Genomic DNA, 15,543 nt, shown 5'->3' with positions numbered 1-15,543 from the left:
AGTTCAAACAGCTGGGAGCCAGGATGTGAGCTGTCCTTGAGGATGTTTAGAGCTCTGCTGAGGCATCGTGAGGAGCAGATGTAATCTTGCATGAGAGAATATGCAATGATGCTTTAGCCTTTTAATGTGTTTATTGAGTGATCAACACACTCCTAAATGTAACTCGTAGCCTTAGCGTAGTTTTTGCGTTAGCATTCGCTTTAGCATGGCGAGCTTCTTAAACTCTCACTTATTTATACCTCATCGTGATGTCCTGGTGGGTTTAATACAATGATCCCTCGCTACTTCGCGCCCTCAGTCCATCACAGAATTTTTTTTCAATTAAAAAATAAATACAGATGAACTGTCCCGATCCGATCACGTAGTCTTCCTCCTGCTCCTTTTCTTGGTCATGCAGTGCCCTGGAGTTGCTTATTAAGGTTAACGATGATTGACAGATGGCTGAAATTTGTTTACATATCGGTATCGGCATTTGAAAATCCGCATATCGGTCGACCTCTAATCAATACCCGCAATTAAGATACGGTAGTCCTCAATTTGTTTTGCCGGAGACCCAAAAGCCGACAGACCAACGAGCAAGCAGCTGCACACGAACTAGATTGGTTTGAAAGGTAACTAATGTTTTCTTTGGTAGCCACGAACACTGTAGTTTCAGGTGTCATCAATCAATAAAGCATGTTTTGTACCCACAGTTTAGTCATCTGTGGGTGCATATTACTGAACTGTAGGGACAGTTTAGTAATCATCCAAATGTATGTAAATGTAAAAGAAAAAATACAAATGATATGAAAACATTTCAGTGTAATTTTGTAAATTCATTATTGTTGTATTTGTAAATATATAAATGTATGTTCATGCAAAATTTAAAATGCTCATTATTTAGAAATGGAATTCAATGTTTTAATTATAATCAAATGTATATTTAATTGTACAAATCAATATTACAGTTATTCAATGTACTAGTATGTATGTACCTTTTAAAACTTCGTGATATATTTGGATGATCACTTTAAAAAAAACAATTACCGATATAATGTACTTTTATTTTACTCTGCAGCATAGGTGGGTAGAATAGCCAACAGATTTACTCAGGTAAAAATAGCGTTACTTCTAAATAATATTAAAAGTAAAAAGTAGTGGTCCAAAAATTGACTCAAGTACAAGCATAAAAGTATTCTTTAAAAAGAATACTCAAGAGTAACATTGTGGGTAACTATTTACAATGTTTGATTTTTTTAAATCATGTTTTTTTTTTTGTTTTTTTTCTCAGCACAACTTAATCGATATGAACTGTTATTATTATACTGTATCATAATCTATTACATGACCATATAAGGCCAAAATGATGACAGAAAAATCATTGAATTCAGACCAGAACAACAACAAGAAACATCACCCAGCCAAAGTGCATAAGTGCCCTCTAATGGAGAAAAATCATTGTTAACTCGGATTGGTAAAATGGAGTGATGTGGTTATTGTTTCGACGTCTCATTGGTGAAACTGTCGGCATCTCTGGCTGTAATAAAGTCAATATGTAGAATAAAAATGAAAAATGTAACGACTCTAGAGTAGCCTGAAGTAGTGGAGTAAGAGTAGTGCTTCTTTACAAATCTACTTAAGAAAAAGTATTGTGTGGTAAAACTACTCTAAGAAGTACATTTTTCTCAAAAAGTTACTCAAGTAAATGTAACTGAGTAAATGTAACGCGTTACTACTAGGGCTGTCAAAATTATCGCGTTAACGGGCGGTAATTAATTTTTTAAATTAATCACGTTAAAATATTTGACGCCATTAACCCACATCTCCCGCCCAAACAGATTAAAATGACAGTACAGTGTAATATCTGCTTGTTACTTGTTTTTTTTGTGTTTGGCGCCCTCTGCTGGCACTTGGGTCCAATTGATTTTATGGGTTAGTACCATGAGTGAGCATGGTGTAATTATTGACATCAACAATGGCGAGCTACTAGTTAATTTTTTGATTGAAAATTTTACAAATTTTAATAAAACGAAAACATTAAGTGGGGTTTTCATATAAAATTTCTATAACTTGTACTAACATTTATCTATTAAGAACTACAAGTCTTTCTATCCATGGATCACTTTAAGAGAATGTTAATGTTAATGCCATATTGTTGATTTATTGTTATAATAAACAAATAGAGTACTTATGTACCGTATGTTGAATGTATATATCCGTTTTGTGTCTTATCTTTCCATTCCAACAATAATTTACAGAAAAATATGGCATATTTTAGAGATGGTTTGAATTGGGATTAATTACGATTAATTAATTTTTAAGCTGTAATTAACTCGATTACAAATTTTAATCGTTTGACAGCCCTAGTTACTACCCACCTCTGCTCTACAGTAAAGTGCAGTTACTACAGTAAAACTTGTGAAAACTCAAGATGAGTTCTAAAATATGGCTCCTTCCACTATGAAGTGCAAGAAAAGATTCCAAAATGTATGAATCCCTCACACCTTTCCCTACTTTGAAATGTTTTTTGCAAGCCCTGCATGCATTTCGAGTGAAGCGTCCGTCTGCTTTCCGCTCCCTCACATTATCATCATTTGTCGAGCGTATTTGCTTGAAGTAGGTCATTGAAAGTCCAATCCTGCCAACATTTGCATAAGCTTGTATAGAGCTGCATGGCATGGCGCTCACCTCCCTGCAGCGTCCACTCTGTAACCTTGTGGCTGTAGACGCCCCTGCCCGCACCGTTGTAGGCGGCCACCTCCATCTCGTAGTTGGTCCATATGATGAGGTCCTCGAGGAGCAGACTGCTCTGATCTGGGTTGGTAATGTTCTTGATCTGGCAGTCCACAGGAAGCCCTGACAGACAGTACCTGGCCATTCGTAAAAGAAAAAACAATCAATTTTATTCATTTTTTACACAACCAGCAACTAGACATGTGCTGATTACCGGTTTCAAGGTAAACCATGGTATAAAAACGTCAAGGTTTCAAAACCGCGAAAAGTTTCCGCCATACCATCCCTACTAGAACTACCAAGGGTGGATCAGTTGATACCAATCACTTTTGTATCCAAAGAAGGGTCATCTGACTCAAATCAGCATATCTTTTGTGAGCATCGAAGTCTTAATAAGTCATTCCCATTCACACTCGCAAAACCACAGGGTTGGATTGCTCCAATTAGCATCTTGAGTGTTTGCAGGGGAGGGCTGCCTTGGCTTTGTCGGACAGTGGACCGCTCAGCAGTGTTGTTAATAACGGCGTTACAATATAACGGCGTTACTAACGGCGTTATTTTTTTCAGTACTGGGTAATCTAATTAATTACTTTTCTCATCTTGGCAACGCCGTTACCGTTACTGAGGATGGAAAGGCATGCGTTACTATGCGTTACTATATTGGTCGAAAAGTCTGAGGGAGACGGACTCACCGAGACAACAGAGCAGAGCAGGAGTGGGGAGGAGGCAAGAAAATTGTGACGAGGAGCAAACGCGATGCTAGGTAGCTCCAATAATACATGTTGTAGCCGATAGCCTACAAACTACGCCCCCATGTTATGGTAGATATGGTAGACATGGTAGATATCACATGTACTGTATATAGATATAACTAGATGCAAAATGACAGACATGGCACTAAATGCGTTAGTAGACAGCCGCCATCTTAAAGCAGTAGACTTTTTAGGACGGCTCTGTTGCAGAGAACGTTCCTAGCGAACCTAAGTAACTTTTTATCTAAAATACTTCTAAATCGGCAAAATCTTGACTTGAATCTATCTTTAAATGATGAAACAGTTTTAAAACTTTCATATGTCGAAAGTAGAGAGAAGGGAACTAATGCAATAATGGGAGCAATTTTAACAACTTTTAACAGTTGATTCAGGGTAAAGGGTAAATTAGGGTAAAGAATTGGGCTCGGGCCAATTGTACCAAAAACCTTCACAAAAAAACTTCACATAGTGTGGCCAATGTTTTTTTTTTTTTTTTTTTTTTTTTTTTTTGTGAGGAAAAAAATAATAAAAAAGTAATTATCACCAATTACTTTGCCAAGTAACTAATTACTCTTACATTCAGGTAATTGAGTTACTAACGCAATTACTTTTTGGGAGAAGTAATTTGTAACTATAATTAATTATTTTTTTTCAGTAAGATTAACAACACTGCCGCTCAGGCAGGCAATCGGGCGGACAACCTTTTTACATGCTGCAGCCAGAGTCCTCACAAATACAAGGAAGCTGGACCACATTACACCGGTTTTGAAATCGCTACACTGGCTTCCAGTGAGTCAAAGGATAGACTATAAAATACTACTGCTCGTCTATAAAACACTTAATGGCCTTGGACCAAAATACATGCTTGATTTGTTAGATTCCTATGAGACATCTAGACCTCTAAGGTCGTCTGGAACCGGTCTTCTGCATGTTCCAAGAACAAGAACCAAGCAGGGTGAGGCAGCATTTAGTTATTATGCTCCTCACCTCTGGAACAAGTTACCTGAACGTCTGAAGTATGCTCAAACTGTTAGCTCTTTTAAATCAGGGCTAAAAACGCTTTTGTTTAGCACTGTATATCCATAACTGTCTATATATTTCAATCTACTTGCTTTCTATTCCTCTTGTGCTTATCTCCATTGCAGATTTCAATTATTATTAGTAGTAGTTTTTGTTTTATTTTTATTTATGTATTTTTATTTTATTTGTTATTAAATGCGATTTTTATGTATAATTTTATTTCCGATTCTGATTGTCTTGGTTTTTACGTTGTATTCATTTAAATGTGATTTTTATGATCTTCATGTGATGTAAAGCACTTTGAATTGCCTTGCGTTGAATTGTGCTATATAAATAAATTTGCCTTGCCTTGCCTTACATATTCCAAAAGCTGCAGTTAGCCTACACCTTTTTTATAGAGAGTGATTCAGACAATTGTTCCTTTGTGGTGATTTCATGTCGGGCACTTCTTCTCAGTGAATCCCAGCAAAAAAGAAAATATAAACTGTGTTTTAATGTCTTCCTCACACATCGTCAAATCATACGAGTGAATGAAAACTGAAAATTTAACAGTCACTCATCATTATTCATTCAGGTGGATGGTTTGATGGTTTCAGAGGTGTAAAAGAGAATGTTTTGTCAAAGAACAGACAGCATCTCTGAATTGAGGGGAAAGGTTACGACACTACCTGTCATCCACATACAATGCAGTATGGAACTTTGCTGTCTTTTACACCTTGGTGCATATCAGCACTACAACTCACCCATCTTAACTCTATTTTTCAGTTTATTTTACAGTATAAACTTATTTCTACCGCCTAATCACCTCATCATTATGTTTTAGTGTTTGGTAACTGCTCAGTATGGTTGTCTAATGTGATCGATTTGATCACGATTTGACAAAATTGGGAAGATAGCAGAGATCTTTTTTTGCTGGGGATTTGTTGCAGAGCACTGTCTGACATTACAGCATTGAGAAAGAACAGCTGTCTCAATCTCCCTGAATATTTACTTGCACTGCTTCTTGTATGTATGGAGCGATAATTGTCATATTGCTGATGATGTGTGGCTGATGATGCACAAAACAAGTCATTTTTTGCACAAAAAAGCTTTTTATTCAATAAAGAAATCTATGTAAAAAGACAACAAAATTAAACAATATACAAGGGATAGTGTAATAAAAAACTAGGGCTGTCAAATGATTAAAATTTTTAATTGAGTTAATTACAGCTTCAAAATTAATTAATTGTAATTAATCGCAATTAATCGCAATTCAAACCTTCTATAAAATATGCCATACTTTTCCTGTATATTATTGGTGGAATGGAAAGATAATACACAAGATGGATATATATATATATATATATATATATATATATATATATATATATATATATATATATATATATATATATATATATATATATATTCGATATGCGGTACATAAGGACTGTATTTGTTTATTATAACAAATCAACAAGATGGCATTAACATTATTGACATTCTGTTAAAGCGATTCATGGATAGAAAGATAAATGTTAGTTCAAGTTACAGAAATTTTATATTAAAACCCCTCTTCATGTTTTCGTTTTAATAAAATTTGTAAAATTTTCAAGCAAAAAATAAACTAGTAGCCCGCCATTGTTGATGTCAATAATTACTTACACAATGCTCATGGGTGCTGAAGCCTATAAAATCAGTCGCACCCAAACAGCAGAGGGCAGCAAAACTCCACAAAACACAATTAACAAGTGAGCATTTGACTGTACAGTCATTTAAATTTGTCTGAGCGGGGCATGTGCGTTAATTGCGTCAAATATTTTAACGTGATTAATTAGAAAAATTAATTGCCGCCCGTTAACGCGATAATTTTTACAGCCCTATATAAAACAAAACATTTTTTATGTGGTGACATATGACACTTCGTCCTTTTCCCGGGGCTAGATGTTGGAGGTTGTTCCGAAGCAATTTTTCATTTTGCGGCTTCTTTGCGCCCACATGAGAGTGAGCCAATTCCTTTGCAAGACCTACCAAGAAATCAAACAGTTTCTTTTATATTCAAGATGCTAATTGCAGCTATCCAGAGTGAAACCCCCCATTCACACCTACACAGCGACTCCACAGGAGCGTGTAGTGGGGTTGCCTGCTAGATTGCTTGCTTGAGAGGTCTATTGTTTGACAAAGCCAAGTAGTCAGTTTGGTATTTGGGGTCATCTGATGTCTTTCTGGTCTTTTTTATAGCCCCAAAAAAAAAACTCAGGGACCTCCAGTGCTAAGGTATTAGCTATTTTTTTATATCACAAAAATGCATGGAGAAATCCCTCACTTGCAGCTGCAAGGCTGAACCCTCCCCAACCGGTTGTTGCTCAGTATCAGTGAGTCAGCTATGCTACACAATGGATGGAGGAGGTGAAACTCATGATTTTTTCCCCCCTATCGAAGAAAAGGAAGTCGCTGGTATGGGAATACTGCGACGTAGAGGAGCTGACATTTAAAACATTTTTGCGGAGGGTGGCTGCCGAGGAGGCAATACCTCCAATATGATATGGCAGTTAAACAAAATTAAAGGTTAGTAAACAGTCTCATGAACGTTTTCCACCAGCTACGAGAGTTAACTCCAGCGTGTTTAGTGTGTCTAGCGGTGAAAAAACGTGGTGGTTTTTTTCTCTCTGGCAACTGTCTGTGTTGAGAAAGAGAGTGTGTGTATAATGTGAACATGATACGAGTCATACACACGTGCTTTTTATGGAAAATAATTCAATAATTTTTGTTCTGATGGTAATAATGTTGAGCTGTGGCTGAGGGTTTTGGCTCACCTAAAGCATTTATTTTAATTTTATTTTGAATATTTTTACTTATTTATTTATTTTTTAAGTTATTTTAACTTTAACCAATTTGCTAATATGTTTTGAAAAATATATATCCTGTTCAATGAAAAAAAGTTTTAGACCATTCTTCTTTGGCCAACTGCTCCAGGTCTCTGAGATTTTAAGGGTGCCTTCTCCAAACTGCCATTTTCAGATCTCTCCACAGGTGTTCTATGGGATTCAGGTCTGGACTCATTGCAACCCCTTTAGAAGTCTCCAGTGCTTTCTCTCAAACCATTTTCTCGTGCTTTCTGAAGTCTGTTTTGGACCATTGTCCTGCTGGAAGACCTATGACCTCTGAGGGAGACCCAGCTTTCTCACACTTGGCCCTACCTTATGCTGCAAAATTTGTTGGTAGTCTTCAGACTTAATAATGCCATGCACACGGTCAAGCAGTCCAGTGTGAGAGGCAGCAACACAACCCCAAAATATCAGGAAACCTCCTCCATGTTTGATTTTGGGGACCGTGTTTTTTTTTTTTGAAGGCCTCGTTTTTTCCCCCTGTACACTCTATGTTGATACCTTTTCCCAAAAAGCTCTACTTTTGCCTCATCTGACCAGAGAACATTCTTCCAAAACATTTTTGGCTTTCTCAGGTAAATTTTGGCAAACTCCAACCTGTCTTTTGTACATCTCTGGGTCAGAAGTGGGGTCTTTCTGTGTATCCTACCATATAGTCCCTTTTCATTCAGACGCCGACGGATACTATGGGTTGACACTGTTGTACCCTCGGACTGCAGGACAGCTTGAACTCGTTTGGGTGTTAGTCGAGGTTCATTATCCACCATTCGCACAATCTTTCGTTGAAATCTCTCATCATTTTTTCCTTTCCGTCTACATCTAGGGAGGTTAGCCACAGTGCCATGCGCTTTACACTTATTGATGACACTGCGCACGGTAGACACCGGAGGAACATTCAGGTCTTTGGAGAAGGACTTGTAGCCTTGAGATTGCCCATGCTTCCTCACAACTTTGCTTGTCAAATCCTCAGACATTTCTTTGGTCTTCTTTTTTTTCTCCATGCTCAATGTGGTACACACAAGGACACAGGTTGAGTCAACTTTAATCCATTTTAACTGGCTGCATGTGTGATTTAGTTATTGCCACCACCTGTTATGTGCCACAGGTAAGTCACAGGTGCTGTTAATTACACAAATTAGAGAAGCACCACATGATTTTTCAAAGGGTGCTAATACGTTTGTTCGGCCTATTTTTGGAGTTTTGTGTAAAATTATAATGATTTAATGTTTTTCCAATTCTCTTTTGTGTTTTTTCATTGCAAGCAAAGTAAATGAAGATATTACTACCAAAGCATTTGGAATTGCAATCATTTTCTGGGAGAAATTGAGCATTATCTGACAGAAATGCAGGGGTGCCAATACTTTTGGCCAGCAGTGTATATAAAAAGTAATGGGTATTTTATTAGGAAAGCGCTTTGATTTAAAAAAAAAAAAAATTCTTAATGCTGCTGCTCATGGAGACTCATATATCCCTTAGAGAGGTGCCTGTTTTGGTTTTAGGTCGCTAGCAGCTTTGGTTTTGAAAATATTTGAGTTTTATGTTTTTGAAAATAGGCCCCCTACGGAGCGTCCCCGCGCTCCGTTTCCCGTCAATTGATAGTAAAGTCTATGGTCTGCTTCAGAAAAAGAACTCTGGTCCGTTTAGGACCAAGCAGTGCTAGTGTGAAACTGCCCTGAGTAAAAGATGCAGTACGTGCGCTTTGAGTTACGAGCGTGGTGACTGAATGAATTGAGAGCAGAGCAGTAATAGAAAGACAAGTAATTGCTGCAGATAAAGAAGGCACAAAGGGGAGCGCTGACAGGTGCTGAAAGGAGCCGGAGGAATCTAATTGGCGGCAGAGTGGAGCTGGCTGCCGCGCCGGTTATTGTCACATTGAAATGGAAGCCGGCCGGACGATGCCGGGTTGCCATGGTGATCTCACCTGATGACGTAGCCCTGGAGGGGGCCGTTCTGGTGGCTCTCGGGCGGTGGCTGCCACTGGATCATGATGGACTGATTGGTGCGGCCGCTGGCCATCACCGTCTGCGGGGGCGCGCTTGGGGGCTCCTCTGGAAGGGTAAGACTGGAAGTGGGAAAATTCAGTCACGCAAAATGGAAAATACTAGTGAAAGTTGCCATTTTTGTATGCATTTTATGGTCAATTGATTCGAGTTACAAGTAATATGAATTTAAAATTATATATAAATGGAAGCTTGTGGGCACATGGGGTTTGTGTGGGTGTGTGTTTCGGTCTCCAAAACAGCTCGAGCGATTTTCTTGAAATTTTTACAGATTTTCCCCGTGAAAATCGAAAATCTGCAAGTTGAGGAGCAGCCTATTTACATACAGTATACTGTATGTATATTTTCATTCATGGTTTTTAAACATGCAAATTTAATAATTAGGACATCAATAAGATATATGTAAAATAAAATACTATTAAATAGTTATATTAAACACATATATATAATATATAATACATTAGACGGTTGTTTTGCGAACGTTTTTGTAAGTTTGTCACATGCACTAAATGTAAGTTGATAAAACGAAAAAGATAAAAAAAAGTAGCGAGGCATTGCAGCGCAACGTGTGGTCTTTCTCCACTGTAAGACCCTAGAGAGGTGAACGCCCATATCGAATGATGCTTGGATGATGCGTCTCAGCCAATCAGCGCACAGATTCGAGTAAACGAGTAAATCCGAACGAGTATTCGGGTATTTTGGATTGAATGTGCAATTTTTATCGATGCTGCACATTTGAGACTTTGACACCTAGGGAGTTAGTTGGATCTTCCTCAAATTGGTGAGACTGTTCATGAGACACATGAGATCTAAAGTTATCAAAATGATGAGTTTTCATTCAGGGGCTTGACCTGGGTGGAGTGCCAAAGTCAGCCTTTTTTTTGGCATGTCCAGTTCCTTTCAGGTTGTTGAGTGTAGTTACAAGACCTTTTTGTAATACTTCATTTTACTTTATCTGTTGCCATGACGACCCTTTGTTCGTCAACAAATTTGTCACTCTTGGTCAAATTGGTCCAATTAGATGATTCATTTTGGTTTTGAATAAGAGCCTGGCTTCACAGCTCAGTAGCGCCTCCTTTTTTGTAGGACCCTCTTCAATAAGTTTTTTTCCACCTAGGTGTGAATGGATTTCTCAACTCAGGAAATACAAAAACCTCTCTGTCAGCCATGCCCACCACACGGAAGAGGTTCCACACAAAAAAAGAGGTGAGTTTCCAGCAAATGTTAATATCTCATGAGATGATGAGAGGGGAACGATCTGCCACCAACCTGAGCTGCGTGCTGTCCGAGTTGCGCCAAACTGCGAGGGCCCTTGCAGGCCCAGTTTTTTTTTCCTAGTATTATTATTATTAGTATTATTATTTTTAAGAAATATAAAATCTGCGAATAACTGAAGCCACACATTTACGAGTGCAAATTGGGAGGGATCTCTGTATAAGATTGATCTCTGTAGGCCTCCATTTAGCGCGGAAAATTCAAAACTTCATAAAATTAGCATAGAAAATCCCTGATTGTGGAGGCAACAGTGCCGTCTTTTGGGCAAAAGACGTGTCTGTTGCGATTCTAATGTCGCAGTTGGCTTTCAAACTTTACGCCTTCATGTGCAAATTTAAATGTTTGTGATTATATGTTGTGGTTTTGGGTACTCTATAGCAAGAGGCTGAATTAAAAAAAACAAGAAAGTACAATTTTTGGAATATTACCAAGGGATTCATTTCGATTTTCATACTGTACACAGTGATTTAAAAGTGATTGGGCAATAACCCCTTTATAGTGTCATTTTACTATTACTACATTACAGCTGCATCTCTAAGGAAAGTATGCTTTATCTGCGATTCGGTTGTATTGCGTTCACCTTACACAAACCGTGGTCCATACTGCTAGTTTGGAATAAAAATACCGTAATTGACGGACTACAAACTGCTACTTTTTCCGCCTAATTTTGAATCTTACGGCTTATAGTCCTGTCCGGCTTATTGGTTGATTTATTATGACTTTGACAGTGGCGTCTCTAATACTGTCATAAGACCGTCATAACTATGACATGACACTATCATGGGCATTACTGACTGCTTATGACAGATTTCATTAGGTTTCATCCGGCAAATTATGTCACTAAATCCATTCATGTCAAGCTCGGATCTTTTACATCCATTCAAAAGTGAGATAAATGAATCAACTGGAACAGTCACTGAAGAAATAATTAGCACAGAACATGAATTTTGATTGTTATTTACATCTATGGCGTTGCAATGCATGCTAGGAGGCATGTATTGTTGATTTGTTCGGGTTAATACACTTTATTTGACAGAGGCGTCATAAGACCGTCATAAGTATGACATGACACTATCATGGGCATTTCTGAATGCTTATGACAGATGTCATTAAGTGTCAGTTATGGCGCCGCTGTCAAATAAAGTGTTACCAAATACCATAACTAGTAATTAATGAAACAACTGAAAAAGTAACTAAAGAAATAATTAGCACGGAACATGAATTTTGATTGTTATTTACATCTATGGCGTTGCAATGCATGCTAGGAGGCATGTTGGACGTCAACAGTGTTTACAGCAGGTGGCAGCAGAGGTTGACTGCCTCCCCCCAAGGGAGCAGTGATGGTCAAGTGAAGCTTCTTGAAGCAATGAAGCTTTTCAGCCAATTGGTTCAACGCTTCAGGGTGGTTCATTTGGTCTTATGGCAATCTTATGATGCCGCTATCAAAGAAAGTGTTACCGGTTAATATCTTTTGGTGTAAATATCCCATAATACAGTGAGGACAGCTGCGGCTTATAGTCCAGTGCCGCTTATTTGTTGATTTGTTCGGGTTAATATGTAACACTTTATTTGACAGAGGCGTCATAAGACTGTCATAAGACCGTCATAATTATGACATGACACTAGGGGTGTGACAATATATCGAAATGGTGATATATCGTGATACTTTGTATCCCAAAAGGTTATCGATATGCTTCTGCCAAGAATCGAAATATCGTATCAAAAAGGTGTCAATGTCTAAATAAAATAAATAAAAATGAACCAACAAGTTGCTACCAAAATCTTCCACCGTAATAGTGTCTCAGTTAACTCTAAGGCTGCATTGATGGTGCTTGACGCCCAATCCATTTAGACCGGGAACGTTCGTTCATTCGAAACCAGAGCGTTCAGTCATTCTGTCAGATTTTCAGGGAATTTACAGGTCACTTGCTGTTCATTTTAGGGCATTTAAGGTCATTTCCTGTTGAGTTTGAGCCACTGTTATTCATTTGGGCGATTCCCAGGTCACTTCCTGTTCTGCAACTCAAACAGGAAGTGACCTATAAAATACCCCAATATCAGAAGGAAGTAACTGAAAATCAACAGGTAAATGACCTTAAATGGCCCAAAATTACCTCATTGCCTGGCATTGGCTGCCAGTGATGGCCATAGTGGTTCAATCCGTTTGAAGTGGGAGGGATGCCATCCAGTGTATTTGTTGAACGAATGTTCATTCGCTGCCACCCTCCCAGTTCAAATGGATTGGACGTCTACAAGTGATAAACTCATTCCAATTCACAGCAGAAGCTTGTTTTTCTGTTTATTAGTTGTTCGTAGAATATCCTACGTAGATTGACTTCCTGACCAATGTATCGATAATCGTTGTATCGCCGTATCGTCAGATCATCGTTATCGTGAGCTTTGTATCGCAAATCGTATCGTATCGTAAGGTACCATGAGGTTCCCACTCCTACATGACACTATCATGGGCATTTCTGAATGCTTATGACAGATGTTATTAAGTGTCAGTCTTATGGCGCCGTTGTCAAATAAAGTGTTACCAAATACCAATACCAGCAATTAATGAAACAAATGGAACAGTAACTAAAGAAATAATTAGCACAGAACATGATTTTGATTGTTATTTACATCTATAGCGCTGCAATGCATGCTAGGAGGCATGCTGGAGGACAACAGTGTCAACAGCAGGTGGCAGCAGAGATTGACCTGCTCCCCCAAGGAGCAGTGATGGCCAAATGAAGATTCTTGAAGCAATGACGCTTTTCAGCCAGTTAGTTCAAAGCTTCATGGTGGTTCATTGGGTTTTATGACAGTCTTGTCAACTAAAGTGTTACCGGTTCATATCTGTTGGTGTAAATATCCCATAATACAATGCCGCTTATAGTCAAGTGCGACTTATTTACGAACAATTGTCATTTTCGTGTCAAATTTGGTGGGTGGCGGCTTATTATCAGTTGCGGCTTGTACCTTGCACAACTTCAGAACTGCAAGCCAAATATTCCGCCCACTATTTTAATTTGATCCATGTCCCCACCTGAAGTCGTCAACCAGTCCAGTTATTAAAAGTGCCTTTGAGGGTGACAGATTGGACGATTTCCTTCTCATAGATTTCTTTAGGGAAAGCAAGTGAATCAGAACAAAGTATAATGACGGATTGCTGATTTTCTGCTTCTATTATATTTCAAACATATTTCTTTATAGTTATCACCTGAAAGTGTGTTTTTTTTTTTTTTGGGTGGGGCAGATGGTTATCCACACAGAATCAAAATCAGAGACGCACAATGGTGAGACATCACCAGAAAGACAAGACACCATCTGGCTAGACTCTTTGAAGTCATTTTAAGATGACATCTTGATAAATTCATTTTTGGCGTGGCTCTGCAAGGCATTTAGGATCAAAAAGTAGCCAAAAAAGCTCAATCACCGCCTGACTTTCTCCTTCCCTGTGGTGCGCTCAGGCCCGTGGTGAAAGCCGCCTTCACGGTGGGCCGCTAGTGAAGGCTGCAGGCCATTTTCGTTTTAAATTGGTTTGTGCGCGGGATTAGTCTGACAGGTATGCTACGCGCGCACTGTATATCGCTAGCTCCTTTCATGTCGGACGAGAGCGAGAATTGGCTCCACGAATCCGTTCGCGTGCGAGGCTGTCGCTTCTTTCAAGCCTTGCGAGTGGTCGGCGAGCCGGTGGTGGAGAGTTAATAGAAGGCGGCCGCACGGAGATGGGTCAACGCTGCCATCGAGTCTTCACAAAGCCCAAATTCACTTTCATTCTATCTTGAAAGGGACCATCCTTTCCCGTACTATTACAGCTAGCATAACTTACCGCTCGCTCTCTTTGCTGAACTGGCCTCGACCAACGTCGTTGACGGCGCACAGGCGGAATTGGTAGGAACGAGCCGGGATGAGGCTGCCCACTGACACTCCGTTGGACTCGGGGTCGATGTTGGCGAGGAGCACCGTCCATGGAGCGTCTGGTTAAAAATGAGAAAAATGCGGTGTAGGTTTTGTCGTTCACTGCCATTGACAGTATCATTGACCATCTATCACTGTCAATGGAAGCCATTGTGTTAAAATGGATTGGACATTTATCACCATAAATGGTAGCCATTACACTGTAAATGCTGATATACAACTTAATTAAATATGATAAGTGGACCAAATTTTTTTTTAATCAACCTGTTAATACTAATTTTTAAATCATTCACTCCCAGCCATTTTCACCAGAGCAAGGCCCTTCGCTTCCGGCCGTTTTACTGGATTTTGACTGATTTTGCAAGGCCCACAGAAAATTCTGTTCTATTTTTATATAAACATGGAACGCACCAAAAGAAAGATTAGACTCTCTTCTTTCAGCAGAAAAAAAAGTTTGTTCATATCTTTTTCCATTCTTTAGAAATCAGCATTAGAAAATAGCTTAGTTTGAACAATTTTCCAATTTCTGATGAAAAAGAAATTGAGCTTTTTGTAAAAGCATCCTTTTCAAACATAACTTTGACTTTAACACAGCTATTTTTCGCTTTTGTGACATCCCAAACATCTGAATAATGTTTTCGTTCTGCAAAATAACATAAACAACAAGAAAAATAGAGCTTTTGATCGCAAAGTAACAATTTATTTACACATAACAAACTATTGAACTGTTGAACTATTTGCGCACATAACGGGGAAGGCTGCTTCCGGTTGAATGAGGTGGCTCCCAGTAATCTGATGAGACCAGATCAAGATCGGTCTCACTTTTTTCATCATCTTCATCATTTTCATCATTGGTTTCAACCTCGGGCTCAGCAGTAACGAAAATGTGAGCGCCGCAGAACGCGTGTGGAACCTGATGCTGTTGTGGCCGTCACGGTCTGTCTCATCAAGATAGATTTTTTTGAATCCTTTGACGATGGTTTTCTTTTCAAAACACTCCTCCAGTGT

The 15,543-nt window shown here is 38.8% G+C and overlaps 1 protein-coding gene across 2 annotated transcripts in view; it reads right to left on the bottom strand.

The window, feature by feature from the left end:
* The window catches only part of sdk2a (sidekick cell adhesion molecule 2a), a 438,915-nt gene that overhangs the window by 88,829 nt on the left and 334,543 nt on the right, over window positions 1-15,543 (bottom strand). For both annotated transcript variants that reach the window (XM_057817593.1, XM_057817594.1), the window contains exons 16-18: window positions 14,447-14,594; window positions 9,273-9,413; window positions 2,668-2,849 (exon numbers count right to left, since the gene is read on the bottom strand). In XM_057817593.1, the coding sequence (XP_057673576.1) occupies window positions 2,668-2,849; window positions 9,273-9,413; window positions 14,447-14,594 (471 nt within the window). The remainder of the gene's footprint in view (window positions 1-2,667; window positions 2,850-9,272; window positions 9,414-14,446; window positions 14,595-15,543) is intronic.

This window comes from Corythoichthys intestinalis, chromosome 16 (genome assembly GCF_030265065.1).
Source record: "Corythoichthys intestinalis isolate RoL2023-P3 chromosome 16, ASM3026506v1, whole genome shotgun sequence".
NCBI classification, from domain to species: Eukaryota; Metazoa; Chordata; class Actinopteri; order Syngnathiformes; family Syngnathidae; genus Corythoichthys; species Corythoichthys intestinalis.
The sequence above is the reverse complement of the archived record's forward strand: the minus strand, read 5'-3'. Positions and strand labels throughout refer to the sequence as shown.